Genomic DNA, 21,137 nt, shown 5'->3' with positions numbered 1-21,137 from the left:
CTCGGTAAGGAAGTGTGAGTGACGATGAAACCATGGTTCATGCTCCCGGGAGTGTGCGGTCTGTATCAAATAGAGGGTACTCCGGGTAGGCTGTGGGACACCATGAAGGGAGTTGGCTGTGCAAACCCAGCTGTGTGATTTGGTCCGTAAGCCAGTGGCTGGAAAGGCCAAAACAGTGATGAGATTGGGAAGTTGAGGAAGGGGCCAACACTGTGACCAGGATATGACACTTTCTGATGCTGGGGTTGCAAAGTCTCGGAACTCATTTTATAATCTGCCCATTAGAAAGGGCTTGGATGGGGCTTCACCCACAGTAGTAAATTCCGTTATCCTACATGTCAACGTGTGTAGTTCTCTATTCTACGATGTAAACCATTAGTGAAATACGGTTCCCCACAGAAACCTGCCTTAGGAACCATGAAAACCACCAGGTACATGAATTCTCCTTTCAGGTAGGGAAATACCTTGTCAGTCATGATTCGGAGAGATGGCACACCTTCCTGGTCATTGCCTGTCTAGCAAACTGCCCATCAAACAGCTTGGGTCCATTGCCACCTTATTTTTTTCTTAATTGAATTCAGAGAGGAAGGGAGAGGGATGAGAGATAGAAACATCAATGATGAGAGAGAATTATTGATCGGCTGCCTCCTGCATGCCCGCTACTGGGGATGGAGCTCGAAACCCAGGCATATGCCCTGATGGGGAATCAAAACTTGACCTCTTTGTTCATAGGTCGATGCTCAACCATTTAGCCATGCCAGCTGGATCATCACTGCTCTTTTTTACTTTTTCTTTAAAAAAATGAATTGTTTATGGTAAGATACACGAAGGAATATATTTTTTTTCCATGTAGCACCCTGTAAACCAAACAGGCATTACATTTTTTTTATAGGAAAGATCAGCTCAAGTAATTCAACAATTAGCAGAAAAGGGTTGAGCCTTTACTATCTTGTCCAGGAAAAAGGAAACCTGACAGTTTTGAGAGGGGTCTCTTATATTTTTTTATAGTCTTAAAGTTTGACTCCCAAGATATATGGAAGTTCAAGTCATTAAAAGCACACTACTTGTTCAGTTCCTCTGTATAAACAACATTTATCAAACCCAGTTGTTCACAGCTTACAGTTTGTTGAATGAATTGGTGAATTGCTATTTTACCAACAGTCACCTGGTGCTCGCTCTATGCCAGGCTCTGCTCTAGGCACTTTAGAGACTCCCTCTATTCACCTTGATCGGAGTGAGCTGGTAAGTTAGGGACTGCAAAATCAGGACTGTGCCGCTTTCACCAGCACACCATTGCCCCCCACCCTACCCCACCATGTTCTCTTTGCTTTATCTAGTGTGTCACTGCCACCCTCGAGGCTCAACGAGCACTGTGTGTGACCAGATCACCGGGCAGTGCCCCTGCCAGGAAGAGGTGGCTGGCCGCCGCTGTGACGGGTGCCTGCAGGGCTATTTTGGATTTCCCAACTGTCACCCCTGCCTTTGTAATTCGTTCGCTGAGCTTTGTGATCCAGAAACAGGATCATGCGTCAATTGTGGGGGGTTTACAACTGGAAGAAACTGTGAAAGGTATGGAATTCATATGTATGGTACTTTTATTTTTATTATTTTAAAATATTTTTTTATTGATTTCAGAGAGGAAGGGACAGGGAGAGAGAGATAGAAACATCAATGCCTGCAACCGGGCATGTGCCCTGATCAGGAATTGAACTGTGACCTCCTGGTTTTAGGTCAGTGCTCAACCACTGAGCCATGCTGGCTAGCTATACTTTTATTTTTAATTTTTCTTTTGTTCCAATCCGCAACATTCTCCAAAGGACCACTGAGTAGAGACTAACAGTATTGAATGGTTGTTCTAGGTGGGAAGATAAGGTCATTCTGTCATCCTTCAAAATCTTGTTATAAGCCAGACAGTGTCTGATTAAATTAATAACAGGCATTTGCCTGGCACCTTGCTTTTTATATTCCTGAAGTAAGACACATAAATTGAGTGCTATTGTATGGAGTTTAATGACTATACCATGGGACTTTCAACAGCAAAAAATCCTCATGCAGAGCAAATAAGCATCTTCTAAAAAATTGAGTTTTCAGAGCTGCATAGTCCTAATGCATAGCAAATGCACACTGGCTAACATGTAAGCTTTTTCTGGGAACGTATTGGTGAAAATAAATTGCCTTGACAGATGCATCGATGGTTACTATGGAAATCCTTCTTCAGGACAGCCCTGCCGTCCTTGCCCATGTCCAGATGTTCCCTCGAGCAATCAGTACTTTGCCCATTCCTGTTATCGGAATCCTTGGAACTCAGATGTAATCTGCAATTGTACTCAAGGTTATGCAGGTAGGCAGAAGACTTTATGATGGCTGTTTTGCTTCTATTTCACATGGCTATCTGAAAAGTAATCCCATATTAATAATTTATCTACCTTGACCCAATGAATGTTACAGGATATAAGTTAATGGTAAGAAGACACAATGTGGTAAATTGCTGCTTTATAAACAAAGAATTCAAATGATTCAAAAACCAATGACAATTTATAACTCATCCCACTGGGTTATAAATTTTATTACTGTTCTGGAAAACGAACTGACCAAATGAGTTTAAATCAAATTAATTTATTTAAAATAAAATCATCACATGTTAAGATATATATGTGGTGAAGTAAATATATGTGATATAGTATATTACATATAAGCAATTAAAAAGTAAAAATAATAATAATAATAACCAGTCCAATGCTTTCTTTGTATAATTCTGACCAATCAATTTGACTGGCATTTCACAGATACAACTAATTTTTCCAAAAGTCTGGAAGCACTGATTTGGGCATTGAATGGAGACTGCATAAGTTAATATTTGTATCTGTTGCTCAAAAATTTTATTTTGCATAGTTTAAGCATGAGTGTAAACATGTAATGTAAACAAGGAAGAAAACTTACGAAGTCCACTTGATTTAATCACACTTAGAAATATGGTGCTCGTATTTTCTTCAGTGATAATTACCATAATGATAATAAATTACATGGATAATATTTTTATTATCTCTATGGTTACACATCTCTTGTCAATTGCCTTTTCTCTTATAGTTTCTTCTTCCTGTATACTTTGGCTTGGTTGACCATTTTTTAAAATATTTTTTTTATTGATTTCAGAGAGGAAGGGAGAGGGAGAGACAGAAACATTAATGATGAGAATCATCAATTAGCTGCCTCCTGCACGCCCCCTACTGGGGATTGAGTCCACAGCCCAGGCATGTGCCCTTGATTGGAATCGAACCCGGGACATTCAGTCCACAGGCCAACATTCTATCCACTGAGCCAAACAGCCAGGGTTTGGTTAGCCATTTTTTAAGAACTGGGCTCCCAGAGCATTTCTAAATGGGATGAACCAAAAATATGGCGAGTAGACCCACAGTTTGGACACCTAAACAAGTGCAGTTGCCTTATGGTTGGAAGGGCAAAGAGTATAGGAGAGAAGGGATGGTTTCTGCATCCAGTGCTCAGTAAGAACACCCTCTTGTACTCATACCTCAAGGAAACTACTCTCAGCCACCTTCACTGCTAGACACATATCTCAGGCTGCTGCTGTTTCACCTCCAGGACCGGATGGGGTGGGCCCTGGGGAGGAGAAGGGCTGACATGAACTTTGGGCCCTGGGTACACTATTTTGACCCTGGTTCTGTAAGGATCCAGGGGTCCTGTGCCTACAACTCTTAGGTTTTAATAAAGACTAGAATCCATTCTTCACCAAAGATTTTTAGCCCTGGATAATCATTTTACCCTTTGAATGAATAATAAGTTAAAATGAAGGTTTTGTTTTAAATTAGAACACTTTTCCTTATTCATCCTCAATGTGTGACCTCTCATTATCCCTAGAGGTGCCCAATTATTCTCTATTTATACCAATCTCCATCCCCCCTCGCCCAACACACACACACATGCACACACACACACACACACGCACCTCTGTCACCTCATTCCCTTTTTCTCTCTCCATCTTTCAGGTAAGCAGTGTGAAGAATGCTCTGCTGGTTTCTATGGAAAACCTGTCACCTCATTCCCTTTTTCTCTCTCCATCTTTCAGGTAAGCAGTGTGAAGAATGCTCTGCTGGTTTCTATGGAAATCCCAGAATTTCTGGAGCACCTTGCCGGCCGTGTGCCTGCAACAACAACATTGATGTTACTGATCCAGAGGCCTGCAGCCGAGTAACAGGGGAATGCCTTAAATGTCTGCACAACACTCAGGGGCCTAACTGCCAGCTTTGCAAACCGGGTCACTTTGGATCAGCCCTCAATCAAACCTGCCAAAGTAAGTCTGCAAGGCTCCTGGGGGGAAGGGGTGGGGGGTTGTGGCAGCAGAGTGGCAGCTCATGAGTGTTGTAGCAGCTCTCCCATGCCTGTTTCAGTTAGGCCAGGGGTGTCAGCACCCCCTGGGTGATGGGCTGGGACACTGAACTCATCAGCAGAAATAGGTGCAGCTATACTATACTCACTGGTGTCATTAGTTTGCCTTCTCTGACTATTGCTCTAGTGGATTTTGAGCATTATTCCTCGGAGGATGGTCCAATGTGCACTGAGCCAGAGTCATCTAGGGGTGGGAATGAGGCATTAAAATGCAAATTCCTGGGCTATACCTCAGATCCACGGAATTGACGCTCTGGGAGTGAGACGCACAAATATGCATTGCCACAAACTCATCAAGTGACTTTAATGTATAAATACGAGAATCACTGATGTAGAAGAGGACATAGGTTTAATTCTAGAATAAAGAAAGAGGAGAAATAAACTTCTCTTTTTTAGGAGATATCAGCTGGGTGATATTTCAGTTCACCCAATTTAGTAAACCATTTGGTTTCAGATCTTTCACATAAATGGAACTTGGGTGAATGTCATGAGGGAAAAGGTGAGACTTGCAGTCTTTCTCACAGCCTACTATGTGAGCTCTTCGAACATAGTAGGCACAACCATATGAAACTGCTGTTCTGGGAGATCAACAACAGTTGAACGGGTACAACCTACTTAATTCTTTGATAAATTCTGTACTATTGTAAGGTATTGAGCCCTTTGGAGAAATGACACATTTCTCCGTGTTTGCATGGGTTGTTGAAAGCCAGTGTTATCACCTAATTTACCTCCTGTTATCTCAGGATGCTCCTGTCATCCTTCTGGCGTGAATACCTCTGAGTGTCCCCCTAGCCAGGGAGCTTGCATTTGTGACCCAGACTCTGGCACATGCCCTTGTCTGCCCAACGTCACGGGGCGGACCTGTGACCATTGCGCTGATGGATACTGGAACCTCATCCCTGGCAGAGGATGCCAACCATGTGACTGTGACCCCCGGACCTCTCATGGTAGCCACTGTGACCAGGCAAGATACTTTAAAGTTACTAAGCTCATCGTGTCTATTTCCTGCCCCTTTTCTAGAATCAGCCATTTCTTCAAGGGGTGCTGTTTCCTTTTGTTGGAGAATGGTACTAGAAACCAAGATCTGGGCACCAGATGACCATGTCTGTTTTATGGGCTCCCCTCCACTCCTCACACCCGCAGCCGCCAAACGTGGAACAAATTGGTAGATCTCCACATGACGGCTTGGCTTCCTAACTCAGGAGGAACTCCTAATGCTCATGGCCTCACTCTCTGGCATGCTTCTTAGCCTTTTGGGAAGCATATTTGTAGCAGCCCTCAACAAAGAGTACAGTTCAGTCATGGAGATTGAGGGAAGCCTGTGAAGCTGAAAGTCAGATGGTGCTGGTTTAACCAAAGAGCCCCTTACAACAAGAAGATTTGGGGTTGTCTGACCCAAAGGGAACTCCTAGGGGAAGGCTGCTCTTTACAATGAGAAAACACTTTCACTCGAGCACAGAGGACACATATGAATGTTAAGATTCTCAGCTGTTTAAACAACTGTGATAAATGCCTCTATCTCAGCCAGTAGGCGGTCCCCAGTGCATTCTCACAGAGACATCCAAACGTGCCATCCAGTATTTTCATCAACAATTTAAGATGGAGTTGGAGAAACAGGCTTATCAGATTTGTGGATATTACACAGTTGTAAGCTAATGTGACAAAGACAGAACAAGAGACAAGATATCCTAACAGGCTGTCTTGTCTGGAAACAAGATGAGATATTAAGAGGATACAAGTCAAGTTTTACAATTGTGTTTTTAAAATTTGCATAAATATTGGGTGGGAGTAATAACTTGGCACCAGCTCATGCGAAAAAAACATTTGAGGATTTTCATTGTGTGCTTCAAGTGAGCCAGCTGTGTGGATGGGCTGTCAAGGAGGCGATGCCCATTCAGGCTGGAGTCGGGGGGGAGGGCCATACCCAGGGTCAGGGCAGTCGTTGTCCCACTGTCCTCTGTACTAGCCAAATGGCTCCATGAGCACAGTTGTCCTTTCTGAGTGCCACATTCTAAACGTTATGTTAGCAAAGTAATATGTGTCCAAAAGAAAACAACCAGGATAGTGGCATAGAACCGTGCTACTCTCTGATGAAGGCTTGACGGAATTAGGGGTTGGTCAGCCTGAAGAAGAGCAGCAAACACAAGTTGCAAATGACTATCTACAGTTGGGAAGAGGACTGTAAGAGGAAAGAGGGAGGCTGCCAGTTTTGTGCAACCCATAAGACAGGCCTCAGAACAATGGGGGCAAGCTACAAGGAGCAGATTATACATCAGTGTAATCCAGCATGGCCCAGCAATCAAGGACAACCAGCAATATGACAGCCTTCATGAGCAACAAGAGCCCCTAACCTCTCTACATTTGGACAGAAGCTAGTGGTTACGCCAAAGATGGGTAGCAACACAGTCGATGCTGTCACTTTGGTAATCATGCTGCTTATTCACTGGAAGATACTGGTAGAGTTGTTGTTCAAGCAGATTTGCTCAATATAACCTAGGGCCACTATACTAGTGATTTGCTGCTACATTTTTCTCCTGTTAATTTTGCAACCTCCTCGGTTTTCAAAAAAGCTGGTCAAGAATCCAGTGGGGATGGTACAAAAACATTCAACCCTCTTCCCAAAACACAGTTAAATAACTATTATTAAATGATCAAATCTCAAGTGCAAAAAAAAAAAAAAAAAAAAAATGTTTGTTGAGCAAAACACTGGCCCAGTTGGGAGAAACTCCATCGGACATTTCATCATGGAAACATCATTTGCCAAATTAATTGATGAATGTTAGTCCAGGGCTTTAGCCTCTCTGTGTTTTGGGGAAACTCCCATAACTGTAGAGGAAAAGAATGTGGCCCGTTTCCCATTTTGTGTTTTGTTTTCATTTACATCTGTGTATGTTTCCCAGTTTGGGGCCACCTGTCCTTGAACAGCTGGAAGCAGGCGGTATATTCAAGAGCCCTAAGCCAAAACACATTAACTCCTGATCCTTGGTACTGTCGGGGGTGGTTGCTGGCCGTGGGAATCTCCCTTCCTCTGACTTTGCACAGCTGTATGTTCTAAATCACTGGAGGGAAAACTGTTTTGTATTAAAATGCATTTTTTTTTTTTTAGATCAGAAAGCTTGTCAGTTCCTCACCCATGAATGTTCCCACAGGTTACAGGCCAGTGTCCGTGTAAATTGGGCTACAGTGGGAAACGCTGCAGTGAGTGCCAGGAAAATTATTACAGTGACCCACTCGGGCGATGCATCCGTAAGTATTGCTATTTCTAAAGACATGAGCACAGTCAACCTGGTCCTACCACGAGCACGCTATGAACCAACTGACTTTCAAACTCCTTTATTTTCTAGAAAACTCAAAAAGTTTAATTCCAGTTTTGAAAATAGTATTTTTTGTAGCCCTATAAAAAATATTTTTTCTTCTGTACTAAAACTTTAGGCTGTATTAAATATTAGCCTAGATTCAAACGTGTAGCCTATATTAACATTCCTCAAAGTCATTAAAATGGAACAGGCCTGCGAGATCATAACCTGTAGCCAATTTTCTGCTATTTGGAAGCATGTTGACAAAAGCAGCTACTCTGGAGTGAATTACAGGCTGGGGGACGGCTCCCAGGAAGCCAGCAGAGGCTTCCTCAACGTGGCTCTCATAACTCTGGGTCTCCCACAGAGTCACTTACTCATTTACTCTACAACATTCCTCGAGTGCCTACTGAGTACTCTAGGAAGTGAACGTGTAAGACATGGAGCTTGTGTTCTAGTGCCTCTCCTGCCATGTCTCAGCACTCGCAGGACTTAGAGATGCGCGTCCAATAGAACTTCCCGCAGAGATGGAAGTGTCTACGTCTGCGCCGTCCAGTGCAGGAGCCATTAGCCACGTGTAGCTGTTGAGCATTTGCAATGTGGCAAGTGAGAAAAACAATGGTTTATTTTATTGAATTTGTTTAAATCTCTCAATAACCCGGTGTGGTTAGTAGCTACCATATTGGAAGGGCAGATTTAATGTCTGGATTAGGTTCTAGGAGAAAGGATTTTTTGCATCTCTATTTAAAGTCAGCTTCCAAAAAGAAGTCAATCCAAAGAAATAACATATGTGATGGGCTTATCATCGTGTCACCTCTACTTATATTGTTCCTCTTTCCTCCATTCCATTCTTTCATAAATGTGCTTTTGTGACAAAAAAAAAAAAACCAAAAAAAACAAAAAAAGCCTGCATTTTCTTGTCCCACTCAAATATATATTCAGAATGGTTTTCCCCAGTCCCACACCATTTTCTAAGTGGAATTACTACTTTAAAAACCAGGGAGAAATTTTGATTCTTGGAAAATCTGTCTTCCAGAGTGCCTTTCCTTGTGTCCCTTTAATATTTCAATAATCTCATTTTATAAAAATGCTTTCATCTCTTAGAGAGAAAACTTTGCAAATGGTCAACTAAAGCCACAGACTCCACTAAAACTCCTGGAGAAGAATGGTTAGCTAGGGGGAACCTTGGCTTCCAGCTGGGGATGTGACTTAGTGCCACCCCCTGGCCTCTGGACCAAAGCAAACCTGCCAGACAGATGTCTAGTTGAGGGGCCTAATATGTTAATCAGTTTTTATTTGTAATTGGCATTCCTTTATTCAAGCTGACAAATGCATTTTTAAATCGCTTGTTCCTTGCAGTTAGTGCAATTACATAGGCTAGTGATTCCCTGGCCTTTTGGAAATTGAAGTAACTTCAGTAGCTCTCCCATCCTCCATCCTTAGGTGTAATACCAAAAATCTAGTTAACTAAAGTGCATGTAGCATAGGGTGGTGTTTGTTTTTTTTTTTAAGACAAATTAAATTTATTTTTCTCCCTTTTTTAAATATCTTTTTTATTGATTTCAGAGAGGAAGGGATATATATATATATATATATATATATAGATATATATATATCAATGATGAGAGAGAATCATTGATAGGCTGCCTCCTGCATGCCCCACACTGGGGATCAAACCCACAATCTGGGCATGTGCCTAGACATGTGCCCTGATGGGGAATCAAACCGTGAGCTCCTGGTTCATAGGTCGACGTCCAACCACTAAGCCATGTTGGCCAGACTAATTTTCTCCCTTTTTAAAAAGACCATTTTTAGAGCAATTTTAGGTTCACAGCAAAATTGAAAGGAAGGTATAGAGATTTCCCATATACTTTCTGCCCCCACAGATGCACAGCCTACCCCATGGTCAACATCCCCAAGAGAGTCGTTGTTATAATTGATGAACCCACATTGAAGCATTATAATCACCACAGTCCATAATTTACATTATGTCCACTCTTAGCATTGTCCATTCTGTGCATTTAGACAAATGTATAAAGGCATGTATCCATCACTATAGTGTCATGCAGAGTATTTTCACTATCCTAAAATTCCCCTGTGCTCTGCCTATTCTGCCTACCCCCATCCCTAACAACCATAAATCTTTTTATTGTCTCAACTAGAGGCCCAGTGCATGAAATTCGTGCATGGGTAGGGTCCCTAGGCCTGGCCTGTGATCAGGGCCAATCTGTGGGGTGACCCCGGGGTGATCAGGGCCCCCACTCACACCCGCCTTGTCCTGGCACCACCCACTCACCTGCTCCACAATCCCGCCACAGTCCGCTCTTGTCAGGGTCCATTGGGGGCCAGCAGCACCTCCACTGCTGCCCGCTGTCAGCACCGTGTTGCTGATGCAGCCATGTTTTGCGCCACCCCCTCGTGGTCAGCGCACATCTAACTCCTGGTTGGTCGAACTCCCGCACATGGGGATAATTTGCATATTAGCCTTTTATTATATAGGATAGTTTTGCCTTTTCTAGAATGTCCTATAGTTGGAATCATACAGCAATTAGTCTTTTCAAATTGGCTTATTTCAGTTAGCATTTAAGTTTCCTCCACATCTTTTCATGACTTGAAGCTCTTTAGTGTTTAACACTGAATAATATTTTTATTGTGTAATTGTACCACAGTTTATCCATTCACCTACTGAAGGACATCTTAGTTACCTTCAAGTTTTGGCAATTATGAATAAAGTTGCTATAAGCATTTGTGGGTAGCCGGGGAAGATGGCCCTGATAGCAGGCCAGGCCTAGGGACCATACTCGTGCACAAATTTTGTGCACTGGGCCTCTAGTTTCTACATAAAAACCATAAACTGATTCATTGGTGGAATGAAAAGAAGAATGCTGTATTTTAATGACCATTGCACAGATCCCTGAAATTATACTGGTTTTAAATGTTCACCTTAGCAACAGGAGTTGGAGAGATTCTCAAGGTCTTTACTCTTGAGCTAGTTATAAGCAAAAGACCAGGTGATGACATCTCTGCTCCTTCTCTCTCTCTTTAGCATGTGACTGCAACAGGGAAGGTACCCAGAAGCCCATCTGTGACCAGGACACTGGCATGTGTCACTGCCGGGAAGGTGTCAGCGGCCAGCGGTGTGATCACTGCGCACGGGGTCACGGCCAGGAATTCCCTGCTTGTCTTCGGTGTCACTCATGCTTTGATCAATGGGACCACACCATTTCTTTCCTCTCTAGCACAGTGCAAGGGTTAATTAGGCTGGCTGCTAACATGCAAGATAAAAGAGAGACCCTGCCCGTCTGTGAGGCTGACTTCAAAGGCCTTGGAGAGAACATGTCTGAAATAGAAAGGATTTTAAAACATCCTGTTTTCTCATCTGGGGAATTCTTAAAAGTCAAGGATTATCATGACTCTGTTCGGTAAGATTTGTGCTCAAGCAATAGATAGTGAAGTTCCTGATTTATCTTAACTTCTACTTTAACAGCCTTCAGCTTAAAAAATGTACTTAAATGTGTGTTAACACTAGAGAAATAGGATAATAAATCCAGTTAATAGACTGGTGATTATATTGTCTCTTTTTTAAAATAATTTTTATTTTTAAATTACAGTTGACATACAATATTAATTTAGTTTCAGGTGTACACCACAGTGATTAGACACTTATATAACTTATTAAGTGATCTAGTACCCATTTGACACCATACATAGTAATTACAATATTATTGACTATCTTCCCTATACTGTACTTTACATCCCCATGACAATTCTGTAACTGCCAATTTGTACTTATTCATTCCTTCACCTTTTTCACCCATAACCCTAACCCTATTCTACGTGGCAAACATTAAAATGTCCTCTGTATAAGTCTGTTACTGATCTGCATGTTTATTTATTTTGTTTTTCAGATTCCACATATAAGTGCAATCAAATGATATTTTTCTTTCTCACATATTTCACTCAGCACAACACCCTTTAGGTTCAGCCATGTTGTTGCAAATGGCAAAATTTCATTTTTTTTATGGCTGAGACATATTTCATTGTATATATGTACCACTTCTTCTTTATCCATTCATCTAATGGACACTTAGGTTGCTTTCTTGTATTGGCTATTGTAAATAATGCCGCAATAAACATATGAATGCATATGTCTTTTCAATTTAGTGTTTTGGATTTCTTCAGATAAATACCCAGAAGTGGAATTGCTGGGTCATTGGCTGTCTCTTGTTATAGACTTATTTTAAAGTCTATTTTGTCTGGCCAAAACCGGTTTGGCTCAGTGGATAGAGCGTCGGCCTGCGGACTGAGGGGTCCCGGGTTCGATTCCAGTCAAGGGCATGTACCTTAGTTGCGGGCACATCCCCAGTGGGGGGTGTGCAAGAGGCAGCTGATTGATGTTTCTCTCTCATCGATGTTTCTAACTCTATCCCTCTCTCTTCCTCTCTGTAAAAGATCAATAAAAAAAAAAATAAAGTCTATTTTGTCTGGTATAAATATTGCTACCCCAGCTTTTTTTCATTTCTATTTTCATGAAATATCCTTTCCATCCCTTTTCTTCCAGTTTGTGTGTGTATTTCAATCTGAAGTGAGTCTCTTGTAGACAACATAAGTAAGGGTCTTGTTTTGTTATCCATTCAGCCACAGTATGTCTTTAGATTGGAACATTTAATCCATTTACATTTAAACTAGTTATTGTAATTTTATTATTCATATTTTTTATCTTTTCTTTTTCTTCTTCTTAAAGAAAACCCTTTATTATTTTTTACTAGAGGCCTGGTGCACGAATTCATGCATGGGTGGGGTCCAGTCAGTCCACCCCAACCGGAGTGAGAGGCCCCAGGCAGTTGGTGGGCCAGGCCCACCCCTGGTTGAACTCCTGGTTGAGGGACAATTTGCATATTACCCTTTTGTTATATAGGACTAGAGGCCCAATGCACAAAATTCGTGCAAGAGTAGGCCTTCGCAGTCACAATTGCCTGGATCCCTCCCTTGCAGCCATGGCTGCAGTCCCAGCTTCATCCGGGAAGGATGTCTTGAAGGACGTCTGGTCTAATTAGCAGATTATGCTTTTATTATTATAGATTATTATAGATAATACTGTTTGGTGGTGATTAATTCCTTTAGCTTTTTTTTTTTTTTGTCTTGGAAGCTCTTTATATGTCCTTCAATTCTAAATTATAGCTTTGCTCGGTAAAGTAATCTTGGTTGGAGGTCCTTACTTTCCATTACTTCGAGTATTTCATGCCAGTCTCTTTTGGCCTACAAAATTTCTGTTGAAAAATCAGCTTACAGTCTGATAGGAGCTGTCTTGTAGGTAATGAACTGCTTCTGTCTTGCTGCTTTGTCTTTAATCTTTTGCATTTTAATTATGATGTGTCTTGGTGTGGGCCTCTTTGGGTTCATCTTAGTTTGCAGCATCAGAGAAGAAGGTGATGGCAAATGAAAACACACAAGGTACACTCACCAACAAGGAACCTCCTTGTCACTTGTGATCATTGAAAGTTAAGACCATGTACAGAAGTAGCACTAAAAGGAGCCTTGCTGGAAGCAGACTTATTTTAAATGAAGAACTAGGCTGGGCAGGGGCTGTGTGTTCAGAGCTGAATGTAGATTCGCTCTCTTAGACTGATCTAAATGAGCCATGTTTAAATACATGTTTTTGAAAACCCAAAGCAAAGAGAGACAGAGAGAGTATAAACAGTTGATATTGAAAGATTCAAAAACCTTTTTATTCTACTAGACCTTGGGTGCTGATCATTTTTTAAGTGAGTGATGAAATATACCAGTTAACAAGAAAGAGATAAGCCATAAACGGAATTATAAACTGCCAAATGAAAATTAGGGGGTGGGGAAATACATTCTAATTTTGAGGTAATTGCCCTAATAATGAGGGCAATCTATCAAATGTAATACAAGCTTCACTATGTTTACTCTCATTTTCTCCTATAGGAAACAAATCATGCAGCTTGGTGAACAACTGAAAACAGTATATGAATTTCAAGATCTGGAGGAAACAATAGTGAAAATGAGGAATGAATCAGACCTCTTACTTGAAAATCTTCAGGAAGAAATTGATTTGTACTCCAGTGCCCGTAATGCAAGCATTGTGGGTAAGAGAGAAAATGCACTTCAACTGTCTGTTTCTGGACAAATGTTTATAAAATCCATAGTACATTCCATTAGTGAGTCACCCTGTGCTTACTGCCATAGCACCCCAGCACTTCAGAACATGAAAACACACCCATTGAAGACATTATTTGTATATGAATATTTCAACTTTTTAAACATTGCAGAACCTAGATAGTATTTGCTCAAAATAACAAATGACTGGTACTAAACAAATACCAAAGCAACCTTCTAGAGCCAAACCATGCAAGTGGTCTTGTGAAATCAGCAACTTAGAAATGCTAACATGCATAAGGAAATAAAAGAGGTATGTTTCTGCGGTATGTTATCCTGAGTATGAGCCACTCCATTTCCAGCAACCATAAATGCAAAGGAATATGAAGCAAAAAAGACTTTCTCATAAGGACTTTGCAGGGGTGTGGAGTTATGTAACATACTAGAAGCCCACAATTCACATTGCATAGTTCTCAAAAATGAATGGGAGCTGCGTCGAAGTCAGGATCAACTTGGAGGAGAAATGGAACTCTGAAGCAAACCTTGGATTAGCTCTTCTCCTGATCTCTGATGAGATCTGTTATACTTGGAAATGGACAACCTGATACTACCAGAAGAGGCAGCACTGAACCTGTTCACGCCTAACCCATCTAATTGGGAGGTAAAGCGAAAATATGCATGAAACTCACCTTGGAGGCCATAACACGGTCTGCTTTCTCTGCCCTATGTGTATGCTCCTTAAAGAGAAAAAATACATGACAATTATGACCCTAAAGGAAGACTTAATTTAGTGAAATAACCATCCATGATACTCAATAAATCCTATGTCAAGAATAAGGAATTTGTTCTGATTCCTAATCTGGAAGAAGGTGCCCACTGAAAGAACTGGACGTCTACCAGCGGTCACCCAAGCCAGGTAGAAGAATGGAAAACTGCCCTCAGGCTAAGCCTCTCAAACTTGCAGCCCAATAGCTGTTTCTGAAGTTTTTCTCAATGCCTGACACTGTGCTAGGGAGATGAACACTCAAAGTCCTTGTCCTTAAGTTATTCCAATCTAGTGGGAAGACAGGCATATAAACAATTGCGAACAAAAAGACTAAATTAGGGCATCTTCGATTGCTTCCAGGACAGAGCAGTGAAAATGAAATTCCTTCTGAGTTTCTTAGAAAAGGCTTCAGGGAGTAGGTGACAATTGAATTGGGCTTCACAGAATGAAGATAAATTTGCCAGAAAAAGGAAGAAAATCATTCCAAGTAATAGGAACATGGTTTTGTTTTATGATAAATGAAAATCATGTGTGTTGAGGATATGTGAGTGTAAGAACCAGGAAGGTTTAAAAGATGAGGTATGGTTGGTACCCGGATTCTGGTTATGTAGTGTGCAAAGTGTAGGACCTTGGGCCTCTGTTTCCTAAAATATGGAGTTATAGTTTAGAGCCCTAATATACCATCATTTACTTTAAAAAATACCATGTTATTTTAATGAATTTGCATTTTAATAACAGTATGGAAAATATAGAGAAGTGCTTAATGTAGACATTGGCTCCATAGTCAAACCACCTGGCTTCAAATCCTGGCTTCACCTCCTACTAGCAGTGAGACCTCAGGCAAATAGATGACTTCATCAGAGCTTCATTTCCTCACTTATAAGGTGAGGGTGATCATAGTAATAAACATCTCACAGTGCTGTGAGAAGGTTAAGGAAGAACATTGATAGGAAGTGCAGGCCTATAGAAAGCACTCTACAAATGCGAGCTATTGTCATCAGCCTCAACATCAGAGGTGAGCAAAAGACAGCCTGCCAGCAAATCCTACCCACAGCCTGTCTCTGTGAATGAAGTTTCATTAGAAGACAACCTCCCCTATTTATTTACTATTGTCTGCTGCTGCTTTCACACAACAATGGCAGAGCTGAGTCATTGTGACAGAGCACTATGGCCGGGAAAACTACTAAAACGCTTATCCCCTGACTCTTCACAGAACAAGTTTGTCCACTCCCACTCTATATAATTAGGTGGATTTGGTTGGTTTATTACATTAGGGTTCATAATTAATGCATAATTAATACATTTGTGGAACAGTTTACAAAGTATTTTCATATCTCACTCAATCCTCACAAATTATTATCACCAATTTACAGATAAGGGAACTCAATCTAAGACATTAAACAATTTGCTCAAGGACCTAGCCAGACAGTAAAAGGTGAACCAACACTCAAACCCATGTCTGCAGATTTGAATCTTAATGTTCTACATCTATTATATATATATAATATCCTACATCTAATCCTTCCTCATAAGAGTGTAAATTCAAGGAAGAGGATGTTGACTTTTTGTACTGTCATTAAGACAAAGATAGTGGCCAAATTGTGAAATAATTATCTTGATAGTCAATGTATAATTTCATTTGTTTTCAAAACATTTATCTTACCTCAATTTATGTTGATGTAGATTTCTCAGAGAACATCAAGAAGTATTATCACAGATCATCATCTGCTGAAAAAAGAATTAGTGAAACTACTTCCATCATAAATAACTCTGAGAAAACCAGGATTGACTTACTTACCATCTTAGATACATTAACCTCAAAAGAAAACTTGTCATTGGAAAAATTAAAACAGATTAAGATACCAGATATCCAAATACTGAAGGAAAAGGTAAATATTCATACAGTGTAGTAAAAAATGTTTGTGGCTTCTACTTGGTCTCTTCAATTATATTTTCCTGTCTTACATCTTATTTTTTTTATTTATTTTATAAATGTATAAATATATATAACATATATAAATGCTCTGTTAACAATGTATAAATAAATAAATTTATTTATTTTTTATTTCTTAAGTCAAAGTTTAAGAATAATCAAAGAGTAAAAATTGTGCCTTCATTTTATTATTTTATATTATTTACTATTTCCCAGAGGGTACAGATTTCTCTTCCTGCCTCATTGTAAGTAAAAGGTAAATTTTATTTATTTAAAGGAAATTAACAGGGAAATGCTAGACATTTGACAATGTCCCCCCAAAACTGTAAGTATAAAAATGACACTAATTGGCACAATGCTGATAACTAATATTTTAGATACTGATTCAGTTACCTAAGAAACATTTAATGGGTCACATCTATACACTAAGCATAAATAACTATTGAAGAAACATGTACGAATAGAGCAGTGCCTTGCCGCCATGAACCTGGATGGCATTCAAAAAAATCTGCCCGCGAGTGGCTTTTTCACGGAAGTCATTTCTCCGTCAGGTGTGTGGAGAACGAGGGGACCTGCCGTGTGTGCTCTCGTCATGTGGTGGCCCAAGCTGTCATGACTCCCTGCCCCTCTCGAGGAATGCCCTTCAAAAAGCTCAAGAAGCAGAGTCCATGATTCAGAACTTGAGCAGCCAGGCTCCAGGTCTGAAAAATCAGGTAAGTCATGTCTTCTCTTGCTTTATTTGTAAAGCTGTAGCAATAAAGAAAGGGAGCTATTTGGAATTTTAAAAACTGCCATTTAGCTTCTAAGCAGAAGGATGATTCTAGATATTAGGTATTCTTACGCCTGGAAATGTAGGATAAAACTATAGATGTCTATATAAATGTAGATTTAGAAGTAGATGTGAATATTGACATATTTTCTATTTAATATTTCTATTACTATGTGTTTGTAGGACATAGACTTGTGTGGACATATTTCTTTTATAGCAAACACTACATAGAAATGTGAAGACTCCTGGCTTTGAAGCTTTGAAAACTATAGATCTTCCAAAGTAAAGAATCATTTTTTATCAATTCAAGGGTATATATGAAATTCTACCAAATATATACAGTTTAATGTTAGAATTTAATTTAATGTTAGAAAATATTTTAACAGGAATATGTCCTTATGCCTTGAATTCCTTCTCTAATAATTTTAAAAGATTTCATTTACTTTTCTGGTCACATTGATGAGTATACTTTTTAATTACCTATTTTTTCTTTAGCGTTTTTGCGAATACATCATATTCTTCTTAAAAGGGTGAACACAATTTCAGGTATTCTGTGAATAATACATTGTATTCATCTTGAGAATAAGATGAAGTGCCCCCTAGCTCATTCCTTTTTTGACAATCTACGTAGAGCCTTTGATGAAAAAATAGTTCTTAAAGCACTGAGGTGTTTTAACCAATGTAAGTTGAATATTCTATCAGTTGGCATTCTTGTTTGCAAGTAACAGAAACCAACTCCTAAACAAAAAGGAAATGTACGCGGAGACATCTCAAATGGAGAGGAGGATAGAGGGTCAAGCTTGGGAAAGGGTTGAGAACCACCTATGATACATGTGTGAGCACCTACACACCAGTACATGTATACACACACACACACACACACACGCACACACACACACACACACACGAGCAACAGTTTCCTCCAGGAGCCTCACTCCATGATCCTGAGGCCCAGCTGGTCCTGTGTCCTTGCTCCACATGCCCCAGAATCCAAGAATGGAGCAAGCCTCTGCGTAGCCAAGCTGGAGAAAACCCCTGCACATACGAAATGTCGAAACATTTTATTTGCATAGTCATAATTCTGTATTGCTACATAGCTTTTCACTTACGTTATTCTTCATTACTCTAATAAACATTCATGAGGACCTACTCTGTGCCAGACATTTATCTGGATGTTGGAAATACAGCAGTGAACATCATAAATGCAAATCCTGATCTTGCATCCTGGTGTTTAAAACAATCCTTAATTGTTTAATAGAATTTTAAATTATTATATTGTCCCTTCTTAAAAAAACAGAAATTCCACACAATTTACACAAGCCCCCTTAAACTATACTTTTGAAAGACAGCCCCTGAGGTACGTGTTAGCAGAATCTGGCTTAATCAGCACATTAGAGAACTGGAACGGGGTGGGGGTTGTCACGTGGATAAAATGGTGAGCTATTTTCCCCTTGCTTAGAAGGGGAAGCGTGCCAGAGAGATTGTGAGAGAATTCTCAGGAGTCAATTGTGACAGGGGATGGATTGCAGAGAGATGTTTTAAGAGTGAAGTAATTTAGCAATCTCTTTCTTTCTGAATATGGCATCGACTAATCTCCGCCGAGATTTCGTCTGTATAATTTGGCACTTTTCTATCCGGAGTATTTATTTCTGTAATTCTTATTTTACTGTTATACACTCTTACTTGCTGCTACCCACTTTTTTATATTGAGATATACTTGACATAATATTGCACTCGTTTTACTAGTAGATGTACAACATAACGACTTGGTATTGCTAAATGATTCGCACAATAAATTTAGTTAGCATCACCACGCAGTTACATTTTTTCCTTGTGAGAACTTTTGAGATCTACTCTCTTAGTAATTGCTATCTACTTTAAAGTTTAAAAAATTCTAGAGAATCAAGGAACAACTCAAAAAACTAAGATACATATTTTTAATCAGGTAAATATTTTTTGTTCCATCATTTGCCAAGGATATAATTGACTCCTTTTTCACAAAATATGTATGGCTCAATTAAGCTGGCTTCATTGCGGGGAAATAATGGGAGACCTCCCTCCCTCCCCTCCCCCCCCCTCCCCCCCCCCCACACCCACACACACAATCTGTTTGGTCCTAATTAGCCCTACTTCTGTCACAACCTATTCAACACAGCTCAGCTGGTGGGTGATATTGTCCTTTGGCTTCACGTTTTTACTTTTCCTCAAATTTGCTCGGGTCCCAAGAAAAGGCCCATGACCTTTCTCAAATCACACATTTAAGGATTTACATTTCTAGGCTGCCAGCCTTTTAGTCCTATCGTTCCTCTGTCAAATGTACAAAGTGTTTGGGATTTATCTTTGCGGCCTGCATTGAGTTCAAACTCATTTCTTAATACAGGGGATGCTTTCTTTTCAGCTTTCAAAGAAAAGTACATTATTTGAATTTGAGGAAGGTTTAGAAGAATAACTATTTTAACTTATAAAAGAAAACACTCTCAACTTATTAGACATAATGGCCCCTTTAAGTAAGTAGTCCTAAGTAATTTCTATGAAATTTGTTGATATTATGGAATGCTAAAGTCTCATTAAAGTAAAACTTGTGTCAGGAAAAGTCATTAGTGTTAGGTCAGTATTGTTTTCAAATGATGATTTTGAATACTAATAATGTTGTAGGAGATAAATTTACATTATTAAGAAAACACATAATGAAAACAATCTTTTTAAGAGTCTTTTCAAATGTTTTAAAATGGTTTAATTATCTACACTTCTTTTTCATTTTTGGTGACAGTTTTATTTGGTCCAGCTAAGCAATTAAACATCACAGAATGTACCTAATCATTGTGTGTTTTCCTTATTCCAGATAAAAAATATAAGTAAACTGGCAGAAGTCTCCAAAAACAATTCCTTACAGTTAAGTGAGAAACTGTGGAATATGAAAAACCGAAGTGAATCTGAAGAAGAAAACATGAATCTTTTAATCAAAAAACTGAAAAGGTTTCTGTTAGGTAATTCTTTTTAAATATTAGGACTAGTTTTTGTTTCTTTTTTTTAATGTATACTCAAACATCACAACCAATTTCAAATGACATTAATTGCGAATGACATGCCTAAATCAGGAACATAATACACCCTTTGATTTAAAGTTTCTTAATGAAAATAATCCCAAAATATTAACTCAGTACCAAAAAAATTGACTCTCTTTATGAGAAACTGACGTGGAACCTCATTCTCAAATGATGCAGTTTGGGTACAACACTGTGGAATTAATTTTAAGAGGCTTTGTGTTTCATAGTTACCTTCCAAATTCAATAATTTAACACTCAACACATGAATTAATTGACAGTTGGGGTATCTGTTATAATCTGGGCAATCACTTTATTTAATCTGTTTAATATTTATAAGAAACCCCTATGGCCAACCAAGTATATTTTCCAACCTCATGTTTCTAGAAATTATATTAGCAACTTCTAATCCTGATTTTCAAGATACGAAAAAATTAGGCAGTACAAAGAATGAATAAAAATGATCAAAATAATCAGTAAAAAATGAATGGGAGTGGAATTAGTCTACTGGACATTTTGTTTGTTCAAAAGCAAATTTTCAATGAGTTAGGAACTCAACTGAGATTGAGGAACACGGTAGCTCTCTCTACAGATACCAGTTTATTTGGCACAAATTGAAACCACCAGACCAATTTTGTGAAAATAGTGGAATACGATCCCAAACCCCAGCAATGGTTCAGAAAGTAGGTTCTTGATTTCACCTAGTTCACTAGGTCATAAAGCTTATTCCCATATTAGTCCTCTTTCTTATTGCTGCTGAAAAAAAATACTTTAACTAACCTAAAGAATTGAAAAAACTGTTTCC

At 39.5% G+C, this 21,137-nt stretch overlaps 1 protein-coding gene across 1 annotated transcript in view; it reads left to right on the top strand.

Moving 5' to 3' along the window:
- LAMB4 (laminin subunit beta 4) overlaps positions 1-21,137 on the top strand; it is an 89,073-nt gene that overhangs the window by 53,638 nt on the left and 14,298 nt on the right. Inside the window, exons 19-28 of the mRNA XM_054726280.1 lie at positions 1,338-1,569; positions 2,184-2,341; positions 4,085-4,309; positions 5,148-5,368; positions 7,554-7,650; positions 10,747-11,122; positions 13,650-13,810; positions 16,270-16,475; positions 17,071-17,232; positions 20,131-20,275. Of these exons, the coding sequence (XP_054582255.1) occupies positions 1,338-1,569; positions 2,184-2,341; positions 4,085-4,309; positions 5,148-5,368; positions 7,554-7,650; positions 10,747-11,122; positions 13,650-13,810; positions 16,270-16,475; positions 17,071-17,232; positions 20,131-20,275 (1,983 nt within the window). The remainder of the gene's footprint in view (positions 1-1,337; positions 1,570-2,183; positions 2,342-4,084; positions 4,310-5,147; positions 5,369-7,553; positions 7,651-10,746; positions 11,123-13,649; positions 13,811-16,269; positions 16,476-17,070; positions 17,233-20,130; positions 20,276-21,137) is intronic.

Source organism: Eptesicus fuscus, chromosome 14 (genome assembly GCF_027574615.1).
Source record: "Eptesicus fuscus isolate TK198812 chromosome 14, DD_ASM_mEF_20220401, whole genome shotgun sequence".
Taxonomy (NCBI): domain Eukaryota; kingdom Metazoa; phylum Chordata; class Mammalia; order Chiroptera; family Vespertilionidae; genus Eptesicus; species Eptesicus fuscus.
The sequence above is the reverse complement of the archived record's forward strand: the minus strand, read 5'-3'. Positions and strand labels throughout refer to the sequence as shown.